The 23,585-nt window shown below is 37.0% G+C and overlaps 2 protein-coding genes and 1 long non-coding RNA gene across 4 annotated transcripts; 1 reads left to right on the top strand and 2 right to left on the bottom strand.

Annotated features, from left to right (window-relative positions):
• Positions 1-1,106: 1,106 nt before the first annotated feature.
• LOC142519015 (uncharacterized) lies at positions 1,107-2,223 on the bottom strand. The gene is made up of 3 exons (XR_012813693.1): positions 1,934-2,223; positions 1,401-1,855; positions 1,107-1,279 (listed from the first exon to the last, which is right to left on the bottom strand). It is a non-coding gene; the product is annotated as an uncharacterized LOC142519015 (long non-coding RNA).
• Positions 2,224-10,772: 8,549 nt separating this feature from the next.
• On the top strand, positions 10,773-15,751 carry LOC142517944 (putative late blight resistance protein homolog R1A-3). Of its 2 annotated transcripts, none has more exons than XM_075620474.1 (7): positions 10,773-11,148; positions 11,293-11,470; positions 11,625-11,878; positions 12,028-12,175; positions 12,534-12,829; positions 13,071-13,269; positions 13,370-15,751. In XM_075620474.1, exons 1-7 carry the CDS (start codon positions 10,867-10,869, stop codon positions 15,646-15,648), a joined length of 3,636 nt encoding a protein of 1,211 aa, XP_075476589.1. In that variant the 5' UTR covers positions 10,773-10,866; the 3' UTR covers positions 15,649-15,751. The 2 variants fall into 2 exon arrangements, with proteins under 2 accessions (XP_075476589.1, XP_075476588.1); XM_075620473.1 differs by having other exon boundaries at positions 11,625-11,887.
• A 514-nt stretch (positions 15,752-16,265) lies between these two features.
• LOC142517961 (endoglucanase 25-like) lies at positions 16,266-20,508 on the bottom strand. The gene is made up of 6 exons (XM_075620497.1): positions 19,909-20,508; positions 19,032-19,342; positions 17,872-18,327; positions 17,632-17,767; positions 17,052-17,224; positions 16,266-16,961 (listed from the first exon to the last, which is right to left on the bottom strand). Exons 1-6 carry the CDS (start codon positions 20,282-20,284, stop codon positions 16,560-16,562), a joined length of 1,854 nt encoding a protein of 617 aa, XP_075476612.1. The 5' UTR covers positions 20,285-20,508; the 3' UTR covers positions 16,266-16,559.
• Positions 20,509-23,585: the final 3,077 nt, after the last annotated feature.

Genomic DNA, 23,585 nt, shown 5'->3' with positions numbered 1-23,585 from the left:
GAACTCTTCAAATTTGTGATGGTAGAAATCTTGTACAAAGGATGCTGTGGAGTGAACCGGTCCTCCGAATCCTAGTTCCAACTGATACAATGATTTTCATAAAGAGTACATACACACTACAAATGAGTCCAGGAATCTAGACCAAGAAATTGATCGAATCATCCAACAAGATTAAGAGATTAGGGAAATCTTGACACAATAGGGAAGGGGATATCGGCCCCTCAAAAGGGCCCGCGAAGGTCCATAGTGGGAAAAACAAAGGAATGCATATGGGTCGAGGAGGGATAACTCCCCAAGGGCCGATCCAAATCAACCACCAGTCGATTCCAAGCACGCCCCCGTCTTGAGGGGTTATCAAATTGATATTAGGAGGACACACTGATGGGGACTCCAACCAACCGAGCAATAAAGTCAAATAGTCGAAAGTTGTTGGACATGGATATTGACACAAGGAAAACCCAAATCGGGCGGATAATATTGTTCAGGCCAGAGGACATTGAGGTATTGTCTGACCTTATAATAACACCCTAGTCGTTCGAGCCATGGTGGCCAATTATGAAGTTGTTCGTGTTTTTGTTGATTTTGGGAGTTTTGTTAATGTCCTCGTTAAAGAAACGATGGATCATATGGACTTGGGTGAAGACACGGTGGAACCTGTCTTCACTGCACTTTTTGGTTTTACCAGGCATGTTGAGTATCCGACCCAGATATGGGTCGACCAGATATGAACATGGGTCGACCCAAAACACAATGGTCGACCCAAAAGCACCATGGTAGACCAAAATATCAACAAGGGTCGACCCAAAAGCACAGTGGTTGACCAAAAAGATCTTTGGTCGACCCAAAAGCACCATGATTCATTTATTAAAAATTGAGACTTATGTTAAGAATTGTAACATAATCGTGAAATTATGATTCATATATTAAAAAATTGTAATATGGTCGACCCAAAAAACACCCACAAAATAACATTGGTCGACACAAAAATGAACATGGTCGACCCAGAACAACATGATCGACCGCAAATGAACCTGGTCGACTTTATGAATATCAAAATTGAAACATTTAAACAAACCAAATTCGACTATAAACAATATCCAATAATTGCATACAATCTCCAATGCATCACAACAATGTCAATTGATTATCAAACATATTACATGCTAAAAAATATTTGAACTCAGATACCAATCTATCATCTAAATTTAGTACTATTTGCTCACTCGTCCTCGACAAAGCATATCCAGCTACGGCTAATACAAATGCTCCAGAATCCTCGCTGTAAAAGTAAAAATAAAATAATACTGAAGTTATTATTTTTTTAAATAGAAATAGTAATAAAATTATTAGTCTATCTATCAATGTTAAACAAACTACACATTAAAGATAGGACAACATACTGTTTAATATTTGCTCTGAATTCATCATGTAGCTTTATATATCATGGCCTCTCGGGGTGTGGGTTGTTCCCAACAATGGATAGCAGACGAGCAGCGTTTATAAGTATATGTTATATTTCATCATTCAGAGCTTTGAAGTTGGGATCGTGCCTTCGCTGCAAGTCAAATATAATGCACTTATTCACCCCTGTCATGAGTTTTAGCAAAAACCAGCGCCCATTCGTGTGGACAGGGATGAGAATTCTTCGTGCATTTTCCCATGAGAGACACGACCATTCTGGATTCATACCTTTCACTATCCCCACCAGATTTGTGTCGACAACTTTATCTTGATCTTCGGCCAATACTAACATCGAAATGTAGAAATGCGTGTCCATCAACGACACATCTGGTGACATCACTTCAGGATGTCGGATCTGCATCTCAAGCAATCCACGGAGAGCTTCGCCAATTTTCTGAATTCGACACAAGAAAATGTTTTCAAAGTTTAAAAATAAGTGCTCTACAAATATACACGATTTGTAAATGCTTACAGAGGTAGTGACATGCGAGTTCGCGATCGCCATGGGCCCGTAGAACGACTTCTCATATTTGACATAAAAACCTGAAATCCTACTTGGCGAACGGTCGAGCATCGATGCCGCGCGAGTAGTTTACCTTCAAAGTCACGGTCTCCACAAGTGGCCTCACACTGTCATCTATAATTGCCCCAAACTGACGATTCGCTGCGTAAATTGATAAATTATAACAACTTTAATGAAAATATTAATAGATAAGGTGTGGTGTACTAACCTCTCGACGTGGTCACCTCGCCACCTGACATACCCGCATCAGGAGTTACTTGAATATCTAAAAACAAAATATTTATTGTTTAATATCCTATACATAAATATAAAATAAAAAAGTGCCATCCTCACCTTCTGAGGATTTCTCTGTTATGACTCGAATGTTAGGCTCAAATATCTGTTCTGTTTTACTACTACTGCCAATTTCCCTAGCCAGATTATCATCCACACCTAACAACATACATAAACAAATTAAAATTAGAATGACAATTCTAATAAATCAATCTACTATGAAAACATAAATACAATTAATCAAATTAACTCACCAAAATCTGTCTCGGATGATTTCCTCTTCCGCCCTCTGCTATAGGCTATGCTATAATCTCTCTCCTGATGCACTGGCATCGGAGACCTGATCTCAGCAACACCTGGAATGTGAGACCTCATCTCAGCAAAACCAGCTCTAATCTGTTCAGTCAAACTCGATCTCAACTCATCGAAACCAAGATTCATACTCGATTTCAAGTCATCGATAGCCAGATTTATATTCTTGATACATGCCCTGATCTCAATAAATCATGTTGTCATTTGAAGAAGCATAGACGTAACAGAATCCTCCAATGTCATCAACCGCCTCTCGAAATGATGCTTCAAGGGTGATGGGTGGCGGGAAGGATTGAGTCCAAAGTGGACTCTAGGACCCGTACGTATGGGAGAACTGGTGCTAGAGCTGGATCTACTGACATCACCAGCATAGGTGCCGGAAACATCCGGAGATGAATGTGCAGAAGGCGTGTGCTGGACTGAGGGAGACTCCAGATAGTGCTCGCTACATATGACTGTTTGACCCTGCCTCCAGAGCTCGAGTACCCGAGTGATGACCGCATCGGGCGCACAATCAACAAAAACCCCGGTCGTATAATACGGTGAAACGAGCTCCTCAAGAGTAGGAGTCAAACATCCAAGACAATCCTACATTTAATTAATAACGTATCAGATTAATTAAAAATTATGTCCACAGTTATTATATCAAATCAATTCATATTACTTACATCTATAGCACAGTCACCAAAGGCTGCAGCGACATCAACCGCAGATGGGGCACGGTTTGATGGCCACGTGTTAGTCACCCACTGAAACATCCTGAGCAACATCAAACCATCGACATCTCTTCTCTTTGCAAACTTTTGTGTCACGCTCGGATAATATTCATCAGCGAGTATATGTAACAAAAATTTCAAACAATGTTATTAATAGAAATAAAGATAATATATCCATTTTAACATTCAAAAAATGATATACCTGCAGAGGAAGCATAAAACAACCAACAAAGAAGCTCCCATCAACTTCTTTCCCATCCTGTGTCTCGATCAGGTAAGTATATCGCCCTAAAAGGTCCTTCTTCAAACATCGGACTGCATCACGAAAGGCTACTCTACCCCATGGATAGCTGTTAAACATATCCAAATCATCTATGAGCCTCATGTATTTAGGGTCGATCTTATTCATTTTTTTCTTAGTCCCCTCACCGAACACAAAACAACAGAAGTAAAGACTAGCCATCTTTAACTTCTCCACGTCTACACCAGTCTCATTCTGCACTTGAACACTCATCTTTGCCTCCAAATCTGTCACGCCCCGAGACCGGGGTGGGTCGACACTGGCGTTGTTCATCAATCACACAATCGAAAAACAACCAGCCTCGTAGCACAGTATAAACCGAAACCAGTTTATTTCATAAATTCGCAAAAAAACAACCATTGTCTTTACGATTGACAAATGAAATAACTAAAACGACAGAGTTTATAATGCGGAAACGAAAAAAAAATAACTTGAACTAAATTCCTTTAGTGTTCACCATCCCCAAAACTGTTCGGACTCCTCCTCCTCGAGTTCTTCTTCGGGCTTATCTGGGAAGGTTGTAAGGGGGGTGAGTATTTGGGGAATACTCAGCAAGTGGGGGAATATCGAGCACAATAAAACAACATGCATAAATTTCAAAAGAAAACACATACTGGCACAATAATGTTCACATGCATAACCTTTACCAAGCACTGCGATTTATCTACCTTCTATGGTTTACTGACGTCAGTCCCTAATTTTTACTCCTCTAAGGGGGCGAGGCCGTATAGCGGTTATGTCCCCCACCGCGTAAGGGTACGTCATAGTTGGGATTCCCACCCATATACGGTTGACTCCTCACAGTGCTAAAAACGTATGACAATGCAAGAACGGGGTAGAAGAAAGATTGTACTCGATTCTCAAATTTTCTTTCAAAATTTCGAAAAGAAAAATCCCATATGCATAACCTAAATTTTAAACATTAAAAATAGCCCACTTACCTTAAACTTCTTGAAGAAAAACGTGAAAACCACGGTGGCTGGACTGCGGCAGCGCTTCGCTGTGCTCGAAAAATCTTAAGAAAACTAGAGGGGATTTCGAAAATATGGTGAGATATGAGGTGTGAAATTTTGAGTCAGGTGGCCTTCCTATTTATAGGGGTTGGCTGCTATCGTGATCAAGAATTTTAGTGTGTTTGAATTATAAATCAAATCTTCATCTAATCTCTGTGATTTTCGAAATCTACACCCTCCTCCTTATGAAATTTTCGAAATTTGTATAATATGTGTACCGATAATTTCGAATTCTAGGGATTTTATTCTCTCTTGCTTGATTTTTATCCCGGTATCTCAATATCAATTAAACTCTTGGATTTTTCTCCTGCTCAAATTTTAAATAATATACACGATATTAATATTCACTCAATCTTGGTACAATCTTGCAAAAATCTCACATCTTAAAATCAAATAAATTCTGGTATCCAAGATATACTACCCTGATAACATGATAACTCAAAATCTTGGGTTTTACAAAATCACTCAAAACAATCTCAGACTTATCGGCATAGTGTCTGGAGCCAAAGACACCTCCCTCTGATACATCTACAGGCTCTGTAGCGCAATCGAGGCCGGTTATTAAACAATACTCTAACAAAGAAAATCTAACCAGCCTTTTGCGCACCACCATCCAAAACTCATCACTACATGTGTCAGCTATCTGATTACTCATCAAATACCAGATAATTTGACAAGAAATATTAAAATCTCTATGATACCTAACCAAATTACCAAAAGGAGACTGCTCCAAAAACAGGGATCTCTTGTCGTTGTTGAGGTAGTGATAAATCTTCTCGGCAATCTCTTTATATTTTGATTTGAGTGTCAACTTGCAGCGAAAAATTGCATCCCTGCCTAGTTTTCTTGGCAAATATACCTGTTACAAATACAAATATATTAGAATAATAAACTGAAAATTTGGGTGGGTATACCAAAACTTGACGACCCAATGTTATTTGGTCGACCAAAAAACAAGTTGTCGACCCAGGCTTGGTCGACCAAGCGTGGTTCGACCTTTCTTCCTCAACACGACGCACGCAGAATCAAATAATCAAATAAAAGTCAACATACCATATTTTGGTTAGCCATTTCTCGGATGTAATCAAAATCAAGATTGAAGAAGGGTTGCGTCGATTGAGTCGAGGGGAAAATGAGGATCTCTGCATCGACGGGAACTGGAATTAGGTTTAGAGTAGAAGAAGGGTTTCAATCAAGTGAAGAAAGGTTAATCAATTATAATTTTAACGCATTAACACTTAAAATATAGGGACATTTATGTAAATTGACATGTGATCTTTTTTTTTTTTTAAATAAATCCCAAAGGACTCCCTTTTCCCTAATTTTCCTCTTTTTCTCTCATTTTCTCTTTCTTCTCCGTCGACGCACATTTCCGTTTAAAATTAGGTTACCAGCTCCTGAAATAAAAAAAACATTAAAACAACCATCTACCCCTCAACTGCTTCCGCATTACATCAAATACAACTTCACAACCTCCCATCCGTTTACCCATTTTGCTCATTCCTTTAGATCTAGATCTAAATCTACTCCAAATCTTGCCCGATTCCTCTGTATTTGAAATTGCCTCTGTATTTGAAGAAAAAAAGTCCAGCACAAGTAAGTTTTCTCCATGTCATTGTTTTCTTCATTTCTGCATTTAGCCAATTCTAATTTTTAAATAACCTGATTGCTACTGATACCCAGAAAGAAACAAGAGTCCTAAATAATTAAAATTGAATTTCTCAACCTTCTTCTTGGTCGACCAACATTTTTTTTGGTCGACCAACATAATCTTGGTCGACCGAGATTATGTTGGACGACCAAGAAGAGAACTTGGTCGACCGAAATTAAGTTGGTCGACCAAGAAAGAATTTCTTGGTCGACCAACAAATTTTGGGTCGAGCAAGAAGAATCTTTCTTGGTCAACCAACAAAATTTTTGGTCGACCTGGTGTGGCCACGTGTATTTATGTTTTGTTTTTAATTTTTGCCCATTCTAATTATCCTCATGAATTTTGTAGGATATGCCTACAGTTATTGTTGTTCATATCAATGGTAAATGGGAAGTGAGTGAAGAGCTGATATATAAATGGAATACAGGGTCCAATGCAAAGTTTGTTGCTACTCCAGTAGATGATGATATTTGTTATTTTGAAAATTTAAAAAGTGAACTATACAGATCTGGGAAACTAGACGATACTGCTAACTTGAGGTTGAGTTATCTTCCAGAGTTGCCATGCAACATTCAACCGATTTATACAGAGAATGACCATGATTTGAAAGCATATTTGTATTTTGGTTGTCCAAAAACTAGGCCAGTGCTTCAAGTTGAAATTGAACATGTTGCTTCTTTTGATGTTTCTGATAATGTGCACGGAGTTGGTATTGATGAATACAATAGTAATTTTAACGAACAGACATTTTGATGATTATTTTCACTTGAATATTGTTTCTTTGGATCGTAATAATAGCAGTGAGTTTTTCGACGAAGCACATAATATGGATGTCATCCATGTGGATCGTAATAACACGGCTGAGATATACGATGAAGCACGTGATGTGAATGTCATCCATGACGTTGTGGTCGAGGCAAATGTAGGTTGCAAGTAATGACGCAAATGCGGTTGCAGATGTGGATATTGGTAATGACACATTTTCATTCACGGATGGTTCAAACTTGTTTGTTGGTCTAGAATTTCCAAACAGAGAAGTGGTGAAAAAAGAGTTAAGTAGAATCAGTTTGGAAGCTTGCTTTGAATTTGTGACTGTAAAAAGTAGCCAAAAAGTGTACGCCGTAAAATGTATAGTGTCTGATTGTAAGTGGAGAATCTGGACCTCAAATATTAAGAATGATTCACATGCATTCTCCGTTCGGAGATATTGCAATACACACACATGTGGTTTGATAGGGAGATACAAGAGAATCCGTGGAGCGAGTTCGGTTGTTGTTCGTGATATGTTGGTGGATAATTTCCAAGGTCATCCTGTGCCAATTGTACCAAAAGCGGTGATGGCGATGATGCGCAATGCTTGGAGAGGAAAATAACTAGCAGACAATGTTTTGAAAGGTGATCCTACGAAGAGTTTTACTGTATTGCCTTATTATTTGCACATGGTTGAGAAGATGAATCGAGGAAGCATAACAGACATATGTGTCGACGAGAAAAATCGATTCAAGTATATGTTTCTTACCTTTTGTGCATGCGTCAGGGGATATAGAAGTATGCGGAAAGTTGTATCAATTGATGATACGTGGTTGAAGGGCAAGGGTAATGGTGTTTTACTCGTGGCATCGGCACAAGATGAAATTATCACCAATATCCTTTGGCATGGGGAATAGTAGATGTCGAGTGTACTTCTTCGTGGAGTTGGTTTTTAACGAAGTTGTTAGAAGTAGTACCGAGACAAGGATGAACTGGTGATAATTTCACACAGACATCAGTGAATCATTAATGCGGTTTCTAGTGTCTATAGAAATGCGCATCATGGTAATTGTACGTGGCATTTATCCCAAAACATGAAAACTAGGTGCAAAAAAATGGTGCAGCCGAAATGTTTCTGCACATTGCAAAAATTTATAAGCATGTCGAGTTTGATATTGCATACAATGATTTTAGAAATAGATATCCTGAGGCCGCACAATTTTTGGACGAGAGAGATTCAGTTGATCGATGGACTCGAGCATATTGTCCAAAGACCCGTTACAATATTATGACGATAAACGGGGTTGAGTCGATCAATGCTAGACTACTTGAAGAGAGGAAGCTTCCAATCATTGCACTTTTAGATTCTTTGCAGAAACTGGCCTCGTCTTGGTTTGCCTGATATCGCCACGCATCAATTGAAGCTAACACTATTCTGACCCCTACCATCGAGGGGATTCTTCGTAGCAGGTTCACTGATGCCCAGGGAATGCAAGTTTTTAAATTATGACATTTTGAGTTTGATGTTAGGAGCCGCGGGCATAATGCCATAGTGGACCTGGAATAAAAAAGATGCACATGACGAGTTTTTGATATTGATAGAATCTCATGTGCTCATGTCATTGCAGCCAATTGGTTAGCCAAGATTGATTTATATGATTTGTGTTCAGAGTACTATTTTACGATGACATTGTGCATGGCTTACTCAGAGACTGTGTATCCAGTACTTCCCGATGAAAGTGAATGGCCACGCAACATTAATTTTCCTGTGGTATTGCCTCCTTTGTTAGAGAAGAGACATGGCAAAAGAAAAGAGAAGTTCGATTGGTGAATTCAACAAAAGATAGAAGAAGATTATCATTTGAGTCGACCTAGAAAGTTACATATTTGGGTCGACCCACAAGTTTCAGTCTTTGGGTCGACCCAAAAACTGTAACTTTTGGGTCGACCCAAAATTTACAAGGTCGACCCAAAGGCGGGATCAACTTGGTCGACCTTTGTTGGCTACATCAATTTTGGTTTTGCAAACATAAAATAGTTGTGAAATTATGATTCTTATGTTAAAAATGTAACATAATTGTGAAATGATGATTCATATGAAAATTTAATATAATTGTGAAATTATGATTCATACGTTTAAAATATAACATGTGAAATTCTTAGAAAACTTAACATAGTTGTGAAATTATGAATCATATGGTTTTTAAAAAAACGTGAAAGTACGATTCATATATAAAAAAATGTAACTTAATTGTGAAATTAAGATTCATATGTTAAAAAATGTAACATAATTGTGAAATTCTTAGAAAACTTAACATAGTTGTGAAATTATGATTCATATGTTAAAACATGTAATATAATTGTGAAATTATGATTGATATATAAAAAAATGTAACATAAATGTGAAATTATTATTCATATGTTAAAAATATAACATAATTGTGAAATTCTTAGAAAACTTAACATTGTTGTGAAATTATGATTAATATGTTAAAACATGTAACATTATTGTGAAATTATGATTGATATATAAAAAATGTAACTTAATTGTGAAATTATGATTCCTAAGTCTTAGAAAACTTAACATATGTACCATAATTATGAAATTATGATTGATATATAAAAAAATGTAACTTACCCTAAATCCTAAATCAACAGGGTCGATCCAAAATCACCATGGTCGACCAACAAATGAACACGGTCGACCCAGATCAACATGGTTGGTCGACCAATGTCGACCCAGAACAACATGATCGACCCACATAGTCGACCCAGATCAACTTGGTTGGTCGACCCACATGGTTGGTCGTCCCAGATCAACATGGTCGACCCAAAAAGCAACAATTTTTTACAAAATTCGACTTTAAACAAACAAAATTTGACTATAAACAATGTTCAATAATTACATACAATGTCCAATACATCAAAACAATGTCCAATGATTATCAAACATATTACACGCTAAAAAATATTTGAACTCAGATACCAGTTTGTCATCTAAATTTAGTACTATTTGGTCACTCTTCCTCGACAAAGAATATGCAGCACCGGCTAATACATATGCTCCTCAATCCTCGCTGTAAAAGTAAAAAAAAATATTAACTTCAATATTTTTTTAAATAGGAATATGAATAAAATTATTAGTCTATCTATCAATGCTAAAAATACTACACATTAGAGATAGGACAACAGACTTTTAATCTTGGCTCTGAATTCATCATGTAGCTTTATATATCATAGCCTCTCGGGGTGTGGGTTGTTCCCAACAAGTATAGGTTATATGTCCTGATTCAGAGCTTTGAAGTTGGGGTCGTGCCTTCACTGCAAGTCAAATATTATATACTTATTGACCTCTGCCACGAGTTTTAGCAAAAACCAGCGCCCATCTGTGTAGACAGGGATGCGAATTCTTCGTGTTTTTCCCATGAGAGGCACAGCCATTCTGGATCAATACCTTTCACTATCCCCACCAGAAGAATAAATCGAATTAAGCGTGAAAATTACCAGATTTTAATTCTTTTGTTTGAGTTTGCGTCGCGTCGAGGGAAGGAAATTTTCGGGATCGAAAATCGATCGGTGGAAAGGAAGGAAAAAAGATTTGCGTAGAGAAGGATTTGGTGGGTTTGGTCGACTGATAGCTTGTTTTAATCAAATTTACGTAGAAAAGGTTTTTAATCAAAATTAAGCGTGTTTTTAAATTTAACACACAAAAACATTTAGGTAAATTGACTAATTAATTTTTTTTTTTAAATAAGTCACAGTAGAGCTCCTTTCCCTAGATTTCCCCAAAACGCCCCATCGACGTTGAAAGAATCCTATGACTTCTGCTACCTCAGCGAAGAATATCATAAAACAAAGCAGGAAGAATGGAGAATACGGGCCATTTCGTCACGTTCGATGCGGTAGTCTCCCTGTTGCAAGATCTGGAACTAATCATGAGCTCACCTAACTACATCCTGGACCCAAATGACTGCTTCAGTAGTGCTCATAGAAAAGAAGATATCAAGATCCTGTATGATAAAATCAGTTCGCTGCACTCTTCGTTCTGCAATTCCTCCGGATTAAGCTATGAGAAAGTATTGATGGACAGATGGGGGCATTGGATCCGATTTGTGGTTAGCCTAGCTCAAGAGTACATTGATTCATGGGTATGGGCTCTGCATATAATCTTTATAGTATTTTACTCGAGTATTCTTTGGGTACCTTCTAAATTTCTAGTACAATATTGTCTTGTACATGTATAATTGGTTCATCTTCTTGAAAATTTGAGATTTTTTTGTTTCTTTTGACAGGTTTGGGGTTGTGTTCCACCACCAAATGTGGAGAAAGAGAGTGGTAGAATGTCTCACCCAAAGCTGCGTCGAGTGGCCGAAAGTATGGAGTTCATGAAGGACCAGTTGAAAAAGATTCGTGTCGAGAGGGAGGCCGTCCGCGAATCAACCCACAATTTTGGAGGCGCCACACTCACAGGCTCGATTACGATACATATTTTCTGATCCCAATAAGATGCCTTCACATTTTTGCATCATCCCCAACTTCCATGTCGACTCAACAATTATATTTGATAATAGTAACAAAGTTGTCATTATTCATTTCGACTGATGAGTATCTATTCATGGAGCAGGTCAACCCTTCACCGTCTTGGATATGTCGAGCAGAATCCCCTCACCTTTGTACTACACTTACGTCCTAGATGATATCGAGTTCTTGCGCAAACGTGACTTCCGCTCTGTGACAGACAATACTATTATGTTCGATAATTTCCGTGAGATTAAGAATTTTATGCAATCCAGAAGAGAAGGGTATGAGAAAAAAATGATTGAAAATCTGGAGAGTTTGACCCGGTTCGAGACTCGCATAGCTAAAGACTACATGAGGGTATCGACTGTTATCTGATCAAGCATTCTGTACCTTATTATTTTACGTGGGGCTCTATCACATATGGAATCCTGGATGAAATGTTGCCTGCCCCAATTTGACTATTAACCGTTTTGTGATGATGAATTCTATTAAATTTCTTGAAATAGGTATATATGTCTATTCCAAAGGACGCAAGTGTTCGGAGACCATATATTGAAATGGGAATAATTGAAAGTACTGGGTTTATCAACAAGCAGTTGAAGGAGATTTATGATGTGAGATATATTCTTGAAAACCCACCCCGAGGAAAAAGAGGTACTACATCTACAAGCAAGCTCGATTTGGTGTATATCTTGTGATCATATGAGAAAAATTTAGACTTTTCAACTGTTCATAGCTTGATTAACATTTTCCTAGGTGACAGTACTTGGGCTAACAGTTAAACCTAAAAAGGTAGCGTAGACAAAATTTGATGATGAAAAATTAAATCCTATATAATTACATTATTGCACAATACCTACATTTATGCATCGTTTGAAAATGGTCGTTAGTTTTAATGAAGTATTTTCTTTTGATTTTTGTTCAGAAACAAATTAAAAAAGAGGTGCGTTAGTGTTATCTGAACTTCCAAGACTGAAATGTTAGGACTAATAAATTTTTTCTCATCAAGCAGGTCAATCCTCTACCGATCTGGATGTGTTTCGAAGAACCTTTCGAGTAAAAGATTTCGAAAAATATGATTATGTGGTCTCGATATTGCAAGATCTGCAGTGCAGTTTTATCAATGAACACTACTTGCCTTGTCCGTTCAGGAAAGGAGACATTGAGGTTCTGTATGAAAATCTCCGCTTGATGCACTCTTTTCTGATTGATTCCTCAGGAAAAGTTTATGATGAAAAACTGATGAGCCATTTGGAGATGTGGATTAATGGTGTGGCAGACATTGCTCAAGATTACCTTGATTCATGGGTATGTACTGTATTACTCAAGATCTTTGGTGAATTCAAAGTTGTCGCCCCTTATTACACAAGGGGTATTATTATATATGAAACTTTTTATAACTACTTGATAATCATGTAATTATGTTTCCTAATTCATGAAATTTGATACTATATATATATATACACACACACACACACACATATATCCCTGATCTGAGATTTTCTTTTCCTTATTTAATTATTTTTTATGTCCGATTTCTTGGGAACAGGTATGGAGTTGTCTCAAAAAACCATATATTGAAAAACCAACAAATATGGGTATCTGTGGTGCAGGACAGATTTTTAATCGAAAGATGTGTCGAATAACTGATACTATAGAATTCATCCACAATCAGCTGAAAAGGAGTCACGATAACGGAGAGGTTCTTCGCCTATCGACCGTAAATGTACGAGATCAAACATCTGCAGGCAAGCTCTGTTATGGCATCTTCAGTTAAATCTTGTGATTTATATATGAACTGTTTAGATTTTAACAGCACTCATTGCTTAATTAAAACTCCTCGAGCAGGTCCCTCCTTCATAGGTTCAAATATGCTACCCAAAACGCCAAATGACGAGTTCAAACTAGTGGGCCTCGAGGATGATTTGATAAAAATGCTAGATTGTTTGACTCGAAAATCGTCAAAACTTGAAGTGTTCGCAGTCACTGGGATGGGTGGGATTGGTAAGACAACTTTCACAAAGAGTTTATACGATCATCCTCTTGTCAAGCATGATTTCGACATTCGTGCATGGTTCACTATATCACAACAGTACCAATTGAGAGAAGTATTGATAGGTCTTCTACGTTGTATCTCTGATTCCGTGACTGGTCTATACGAAAGGGACAATGCAGAACTAAAGGATACACTTTACAAAAGTCTGAAAGGAATGAGATATCTCATTGTACTAGATGACATGTGGGATAAAAAGGTTTGGGATGATCTAAAGACAATTTTTCCAAATGATAGAAATGATAGTAGAATTGTCTTGACCAGTCGACTTGATGATGTGGCTACTCATGCAAGTCAGAATACTCATTGCTTGCGTTGTTTGGATGATGATGAAAGTTGGGAGCTACTTTATTCAAAAATCTCAACGGAGGAATTGTGCCCTGAATTACTGTTGATTGGGAAGGAAATAGCATGTAAATGCCAAGGACTACCTCTAGCAATTGTTGTGGTAGGAGGGCTTTTATCAAAGATGAACAAGAAATTGGACATCTGGAAGGATGTTGCACAAAATGTAAGCTCAAAAGTTGTGAAAGAATCAAATTATTGTGAAAACATACTTGCTTTAAGTTATAATCATTTGCCCGATCATCTGAAATCTTGCTTCCTTTATCTGGGAACTTTTCCTGAAGATCACAAGATTCTGGCTAAAAAATTGGTATGGTTATGGATTGTGGAGGGATTCATCCGTCCTGAAAATCTAAAAAGTGTTGAAGAAGTGGCTGAGAACTATTTGGAGGACTTAATTGCCAGAAATCTTATTCAGGTGAAGAGAAAAAGTTCTGATGGTAAGATCAAGATATGTTACATTCATGATCTATTGAGAGACCTATGCTTGATAGAATCCTATAAACAGAACTTTTATCTCGCATTTAATAAGCATGGGCAATTGATGAAACCGGCATATGAAAATGATCCTATGGTCTTCGAGTTAGAGCCACGCCGTATCTGTTTTCCCTCTAGCACTCCTGATCTTATTATTAGTCCTTTGTTTCCACCCATTCGTTCTTTTTTGTGGTTTCAAGCTATAACATTGTCAGACCCTGATAGTTACTTTTTCATGAACTTCAAACTCCTGAAAGTGTTGGATATTACTTATCTAAATCTTGAAGAGCTACCAAGTGAGATATCACACATGGCTAATTTAAGATATTTGGCTCTTTCATTCCGAAAGTACATCGATAGATCTATATTTAGTTCGACATTTCACAATATACAGTTCTTAATTATTGAGGGTGAGTGGAACGGTCTGTTGCCTAAGGAATTCTGGGCTATGTCGGAGTTACGACATTTTCATTTGAAGAGAAGCTTTTTATCTTATTGGCCAAAAGAATCTGGACCAAATATAATGCAGTTAGCTTCAACCATTGGATTTCCTCAAGCTTTGATTTGTCAAGTACAGTACGAAGAACATTCACTAAAAGTTCTGGAAAATCTGCAATCACTTAGTACAATACGGCCTATAAGTTGCACCAAGGCAATCTTTATTTCGATGCCCAACTTGAAGAAATTGCGTGTTTATGAAAATGAGGAGGACTATGGATTCCGGGGATGGTTCAATAATCTTATCCATCTTAAAGAACTTCAAACTTTGAAGTACGTCTTTCGTGACCCATTTGTTAGTGGTTTCATGAAGCCAGTCTGTCTTCCATCACCAGATTTTTTCCCCCAAAAGTTGATGAATTTGACTCTCAGTGGCACCTCTTTTCTATGGGAAGATATGCTCAAGCTCAGCGCGTTACCCGTACTAGAAGTGCTCAAACTTGAAAATTATGCATTCGCAGGACCTATTTTGAAATCAGAAGGGAGTGGTTTTCCTCAACTGAGATATTTTTTTATTGGCAGAACGAATCTCAAGGTATGGGAGGCCGATGGCTCTCATTTTCCTCGCCTAAAACACCTTGTCATCATGAACTGCAGATTGTTGAAAGAGATCCCTTGTGGCATTGGAGAGTTGCCTCTACTTGAAAAAATTGAATTGTGTAATTGTAGTGAATCTGCTTCAGCTTCTGCTGAACAAATTTTGCTCGAACAACAAAGCTATGGCAATGATAACCTCGTTGTTCATATTATGTAGGTAAGGCATAACACACTCAGATATGTTATTTAAAGTGATGTATAGCTATATGATGCCGTGAGGCAGCTCGCATGAGAAATTAAAATGCTCGGTCTTCCATTCATGGATCATAATCTTAGTCAAGTGTAGATTCCATGTTGCTATTGCTTTAACATAGCTTGTGAATAAATCCATTTTGTTGCTGCAAGAAGTACTACTGCCCTTGGGTTACCAAGATCTCAGTTGTTTGGACATGTGCTTGTAAGTTTCTGTTGATTGTATGCATATAACCTTCTTGCATATTTCTGAAGTTCTCGATTTTTTAGCTTTGTTCATATTTCTGTCCATTTCTAAGATAGTTATATTTCAATCCTTAATATTTACCATTGAAACGATTTTATTTCCAATTTCTAACAAGTAAAGAACTTGGACCCTCGATATTTTAAGATAGAACGGATTTTATCACACTCGGAACTCTTCACACAAACCCGTCTGTAAAATGCCATACCTATTGCACAAGTCATCGTATAACCAGCCCATAAGTTCGAGTATGTCACATTTCAATTCGCTGCTTTCAGTTGAAAACGGGATACCTTAGACATGAAAACAGTTAATTCGAACAGACTATGATACAGGTATAGACGAAGAAAACCTGTTACACAATCGTGAATCAGATACAAGTCAACCGTTCATGTTCAAACTCTGGTGTACGTCGAAAAACATTGGTTTTACATAGTATAGAATAAATACATACATACACTACACAAATTCAGACAAGATCATGTTTGGCCCTGGCTAATTCTTCAAGTTACTCTAACTATTCCAGTGTAAAATTCGCTCCTCATAGTTGTCCCTTGTAAACATTTCAAATATAACTAATTCAACATTAGTTCTCCAAGATTTTACGGATCAAAGAAACAGATGAACCCGACTCACGGTCTCCAAGGAGCTGGTGGCGGTGGTGGTGTCGGAAACATGGGTGGCACGGCAGAGAAAATCGTGTTCTTGTCGATTTCCATGTCTGCGCCGCCAGATAGAGCAACAAGAGCTGCCACAAGGCCTGCGTTTCCAGCAAGTGTTGGCTCTGTATAGTTATAATTAGAACGCACATCGTGGAATCCATCGTGCCTGTCGGGTCCAGCAACCATGGCTCCAATAACGGTATTCGGATTTGGTTTTTTCGAGTCCCTCCATTTCCATCCTCCTTTACAATTATACTTGATCTTGGTTTTAGGTATTGAGGCACCCCTATGGTGTACATGCTTCGGGTAATGATTGCCAAAGCCCACAACATAGCTCATTTTTTGGGGATTTCTGCCAAGAATGTAATCCATCTGAAAATTGAGCATCCAAAATTAAAGATAGTCGAATGTTATCTATGATTTCAGCAGAAGTCGACAAATGAAAAAGTGCAAGTCGTGTACCTGTGTCTGCGCAAATTCTCGGAGGTTATCGGTAGAGTAAAAATGAGGTCCACAGTACCAACCAGGTGTATCAGCAGCTCTCATATAATCGCTAAACAATGTTGCAAGGAAAGCAGCATTGACTACATATTGAAGAGGCTGAGGTGCTCCGTGGTTTAATTGGATCATTCCTCCTGTTCAAGTAACAAACATTTGCTTAAGAATAAAAACAACTAAATTATGAAGCTCAAATTGTTAAAAAGTAAGGAAATTTAATCTTTATACTCTCCAACATGCCCTTTTATGTTAGCCAACTTTCTTTATGCCGAAGCATTTGATCTAAAACCCTTTTTCATGTATATGAAAAGTGGTGATACTTTAACGTAGAACTTTCTTGGAGTGGCTCCAATACCATTTCAAATAAATGTCCAAAGGCCTAAATTATTATAAAATCATTTTAATGCAAAATAAATTCTGAAGTATTTAGAAACTCTTTTTCATAAATGGTGGCAATGAGAATAAAGCTTGGGGCTTTTTTATGTCTTGCTTTGATATTTTAATTAATAATCATCTTATCTAAAAGTTTATGCTATCAATTTACCTCTTGTTCTGTTAAACGTTGTAAAATATGGTAGGAACGAGCACATGAATATGCTAGTCTGGTTGTGAAATGTTTTCAAAATTTCTTCATATGGATATCCTGGGCTGAGGAATAACCTCAGACGACTCAGAAGCACCTAAATATACAATCAAAATGATCAATCACCAACCATCATTCAATACTGTTTAGTATTATCATTTGATCACATAAACCAAAGGGTACCATATATATTCCACTTACTTGAGCTCCAGGAAGCTTATTGTCCCAATTTAAAACCCCATAATAAGGGCCTCCCCAAAAGGCACCTGCATGCTTGGCAAGACCAGGAGTTGTGGCAAGCTGAAGATATGATGCATTTCCCGTAGCATAATACATCCAAGCTGCCCCCCACACAAACTCGTCCCAGTAACTTGTGGAATTATAGAATGTTGCCGCCTCGTTACCTGCACTGTATCTGCCACGTTGATCTCTAGAGAACTTGTAGAGAGCCTTGGCACCATGAACGAGCTTTTGTGAATAGGCTTTGTTGTCCTTGAAAACAATGGATGCCGAAGCCAAAGCAGCAGCCATTTCCGCAGCAAGGTCGGAGCAACTATGACATTCCGTAACGGGTCTGTCATAATCAATGTCTTCTGGGCGCATCCAACAATAATGGTCATTAGGAGTCGGTCCTCCAGATGTATCCCCTTGTCCGACCTGCCAAGTATAAGAAAAACTTTAGACTATCTAATGTATTCGGGAGCGGGAACATTTATTGTCCGGGATGATAGCCTATGTGACATAGTGATGGTAATGTGGCATTTCTTCTGTCATACTTGTAAAGCATTTGAGTTGAAATATTAATTCACCAAATATACCATGTGTTATAATGTTAGGCATTCAGCCAACGAGAATGCCCTCCAATTGATTTTGAACAATGATAGGTGAAATGAAAACTTTCTTAATTTCAACGCATAACTATAAGGAACTATAAATCTTATCCAACCTTAAAGGGAAAACAAGCTTTTCTGGACTACCTTTCGAGCACAATTCATACTGATGATGGACTGCAACGTGAAATCAATTTAAACGTTTTAACATTTTTCTTCCTTCTCAGAGAAACTAATTGAGAGATATTAACATTAAAGGATAAAGAATAATGCCCTAACAACAATTAGATGGAGCACAATAGTGAAATTTGGATAAGTATGCTGAAACAAGATTTCGAGAAGTTAATTTCTAAAAAACATAATAGGAAAACTTTAAAAGCAAGAGAGGCTACCACCCTTGCTAGACCCTGTTTCCCTGGCCACTTTGTTATATGGGCATAGACTAAAAAAATTCAACCAATAAACATGTCATAAAACACAAAATGAAATGTCCATATACAGCCCGAAAAAAAAAATTGTGGCATTTACTACCTGCGCAACAATTCGATCAATAGTATCAGCGGTGGAGTTGAAAGTCTTGAGGAAGTAATCAGTCCCCCACTTGATAATTTCTTTGACATGGTTAAGTTCTCCAGCAGCTTCATACTTTGCACTGTATTCAATCACACTCCAACTCAACATAGTCATGGCAAAAGATTGAGGGAAATTGAACTTGATTGCATCCCCAGCATCATAGTAGCCACCAGCCAGATCTTTAAATATAGTCGAGGAATCTGACTTCCCATCATTTACACATGAGTTTCCCCTCCATGACACATTATTGTGCTTCGGTAGTTTTCCAGCTGGAAATAAAAACCATTCAGCCATTAATCATTGATGGGATAATTTGAAGATATTTAGGTAAATTATTTCAAAGTGAGACCAAATACAAAATAATTGCTAGTGAAGCTCGTTGTACCGACATTTACAAAACTAGACTACAATACACATACCAGAACTTGGCTAAAAAGGGGCGAGCCAGGTTTAATGGAGTGACTCGATATAGTCTTGAGGACAAATCAAATATTTTTGGGAAGATTACACCTAAATTTTGTTCGAGGGGAGCAAGACTGGCCCTTCTCGTCCCACGCTAGGTCCAACCCCATATCGTCCGTGGCAATGTGAAAAATATCGATGGAAACATAATATTATTAAGAAACGTAATTTCCTTATCAATATACGCGGAGCTGGAACCTTGAATTTTTATAAAAAATTTACACAGAGAAAAGATTAGAGAAAACTTCTGGCTGGCTTGGCCTCTATGCATCAAATCCATTCATGTTCTCTTCACACAGAAATTCATCAGATTCAGTAAACCCAATAATCAGAATAAAACCCAAAAAAAATTACAAGAAAATGGTATACTCACAGCGCTGAGCATTAAAGAACATGAGAGCCTTCTGCAGGGCGAGGGTGTAATTATCCGGCGGCGGCGGTCGGTGGTGGTGCCGTGGAACTGTCTTAACGATCAAGGAAATAAATCCAGCCAACAATCCAACACCCAAAATAACTCCCACCGTCCACAAAAAGATCTTCCTGCTAACAATAATGCAGCCCAGATCAACATACCTCTTCTTCTTCTGCTCTCCAGGACCCAGCAGCCAGCTCTGCTGCGTCTCATCCAGCGGCCGCGACAGCGCCGCCCTGTCGAAGTCGTGCAAGTTCCTGCTTCGGTCATCGTCCGTGGCCGAATCGGCCGCAATCTCCAGCGACCCACCCCACGGATCCCTACCGTACATACTCATTTCCGTCTGAAAGGCTCGTTCTTTAAGCTGGTTAAGAAGCCTAAAACGAAACCCACTCCACAGGAAAAAAAAGACGAGTGAAGAGGAAGTATGATGAAAAGGGTTGCAGAGATATGGAGTCTGGAACTTGGAACACTGAATTCTGAAACAAGTTCCGAAAAGTATGAGTGGGCAATAATGGATTAGGCAACTTTCGGCTGTTAATTAGCTGTAATTTAATGGAGAGTCTCTGGTATCACGACTGCTGTCTGATTATAAATTATTAAAGAAAGGGGATGATGATGGTGACAGTCTTGTGTCCGATTCTGCTTTCGCTTTTTCGAGAGTTGTTTTGCATGTAATTAACTAACTTAATAACAGATTAATGGGTGTTTTTGTCTGTATGATTTAAGAATGTTTGGCCAGTCCCACTGTTTTGATACGCTTTCATTATCTTAAGATGCACGCAATGAATTTTCCATGCTTATGAAAGAAGATCATGTTTTTTGTTGCATTCAATTAGCTATATGGACTGACATCCTGGTTTTTTATTATATCAAATTTTATTACATTATAATAGTATTTTTTCTTTAAATTTTATTTTATCTCATGACATTTCAATTTAAATTTTTCATTACCAGGTCACAAAGTGAACATTATGTTTTGAACTTCTTGACGCTTCATGTAAAACCATACACAATAATATCTAAAACATTCCACTTGGTTTTTCAAGTTGTGTCAGTTTTTGTCATGAAACACATTTTGGCTTCATAAGTATTTCAATGAGGTGGGCACGTTCTCATACTTATATTGGTGCTCTTCTTATAAAAATATCCTATCATACTCCGTCTTTTCTAAGGTAAGGAATAAGCAAAAGTAAAATATAACCTCACTATATAGGTAGGTGAATCCACTCTTCGTCCAATTAATGGGAAAGGAATGATTCCCGAGTGTTAACTCAGATTCTCATTATTTAGATTTCTTATTTAATAAATATCAAGTTTTACGTGGTATTATATTTTCGACGTACACATCTAGAATTACTATTATTCATTCAATGTTGTGCCCTATTTTAAGATGATATTTTTAATTTAAGACATTCCCACATTTCGAGATATTTATAGGACTTTATGAAAATTTGACAACTCACGATGAATCTCATCATTCTTCTTATGTGGTTTTCCTTTAAGAATGTCGTTGACCCACTATACGACTTCCCCTCACAATCTTTGGGTAAGCATAAATTTATCAATATAGAATTCACCTTAAAATCATCCAAATCAATTCAATATTTTCTCTTAAAGTAGTAATTGAACAAATGTCTTCTTCCACAAGGGTTTCAATAAGATTTCATCCTCATTTTCATCTCCTTTGTCACGTTGTTGCTTACATATATTAAAAACATTGAGCTCCAAGATCATATTCCCTATTCTCAAATGATAATTTCAATATTCCGTTAATGCAATTTATCAAAGCATTAGATTTTCTAAAAATGGACGACCTAAAATTACAGGAATTACATTATACGCTGTTCAATTTTCTTTTCACAGTGCATGGGTCTTCAAAAAATTTGTCATATTATGGTACCTGTTTATTGCATCTAATAAGAGAATATTGACTTTTAATTATTAAAAATCACATATATATCATAATTCATGTTTTATTTTTTTATATATATTTTTCAATGCATGAGGGAATGATGGTGACACTTTCGACCGAAAATCCTCTTCGCAAGGCATAGGTTCCACTTCTTCATTACCCTTTGAAGTTGATTTGTCATCATATTCAAAGGTTCAGGAATGATTTCTCAACAACCTTTCCACAACGAAGAGTAATAATATATTTTACCTGATCTATCAGCTGAGTTCCATAAGTTCTAGTTTGAGAAGAATGATCCTTGAGATTAGGTTGTGATTGTGAAGGAAATTAATTTACCTTTTTCATCAATGTTAAGTGGAGATGTAAATCTAATAAGAGTGTTTTTCAAATCTGTCATGGTTTTGGCAGTTTGAGCATTCATAGACTCCTTATTTGCGATCAAAGAATGCAATATATCTTCCAAATTGTTTAGAGATGGAGGAATATAAGATGAAAAATTTTGAAAAATTTGTTGATTTTATAAAAGTGGTTGTGAAGATTGTGCAACATTATCATTCATCCCACTAAAATTTGGATGATTTCTCCAACTAGGATTGCAACTTTGAGAATATGGTGGAAGTTTGGCTTTATGAAAGTGTTCAAAACATTGACATGTTCATATAGACATTCTTTGAAAGAGAGCAAAGTAGTGCAATATTTTGTGAAATGATCGACAGTTTCACAAATGTGACAATTTATTGTACAAATTTTAGTTGACTACTATTTTTCATGTCAACTTTTCTTACTAAAGATGCAAATCTGGCTTGGAGATCATGTTCATCCTTAAGGGTGTACATACCTCAACTAGATTTTGGAGATTGAATCTTATTTGATGGCTCGATTGTGCCTACAATATAATGTCCCAATTTTGAGCATTTTTAGCTAATGATTCGAGATAATCAATTGCTTTGTTTGGATATTTGTCTTTGGATGTTACATTACACATAAATTCAACCATTTTTCTATCTTTAGGTGTCAATCCTTCATAAAATTGAGAAAAAACTTTCCGAGTTTCAAAATAATAATGTGAGCAAAGATTAAAAAATTCTTTATACCTATTCCACCACTCATAGAAAATTTTCCCTTATTTTTGAGTGAAAGTGATGATTTCTTTTTGAAAGAATTCGTTCTATGAGATGATTTTTTTTTCAAAAAATGTTGTTGCAATTCATCCCAAGTTCGAATGGATCCCGATCTAATATTTTGTGGGCAAGTTTTAGCTTTATATTTTAAAGAGAAAAGAAGCTTAAGCCTAATAGTGTTCATGCTACAATTTAGATCATTATATATGTTACACACTTGTTCAAACTCTCGTAAGTACATATAAAAAATTTCATAATCTAATACGTAAAAGTTAGATAATATCAAGTTTGAACTTAAAATGAAATGCATTCGGGATAAAAACTAGACAAAAAAGTGCACTAGTTTGTGTAGAATTCATATGATCTATAAATGTTCTTCGTCTATCATGATCATGTAATTGAGATTATGTTACATGTTCATTTCCAATTGGTTGGTTGATTCTTCCATGTTTTGTAAGAATAAGGGATTGTTTCGAATAAGTCGACCATTAGGTGAACATGACCGAATGCTCATACAAATGCAAAAGAAACAAAATTAAAAATAAAGTTCAGAAAAATACTATAATAAAAAATATATTCGAATAGACTTGAATTAAATTATA

Source organism: Primulina tabacum, chromosome 11, assembly GCF_025594145.1.
Source record: "Primulina tabacum isolate GXHZ01 chromosome 11, ASM2559414v2, whole genome shotgun sequence".
In the NCBI taxonomy this organism is placed as follows: domain Eukaryota; kingdom Viridiplantae; phylum Streptophyta; class Magnoliopsida; order Lamiales; family Gesneriaceae; genus Primulina; species Primulina tabacum.
Note: the sequence above shows the minus strand (reverse complement) of the source record. Positions and strands in the feature narration are given on the sequence as shown.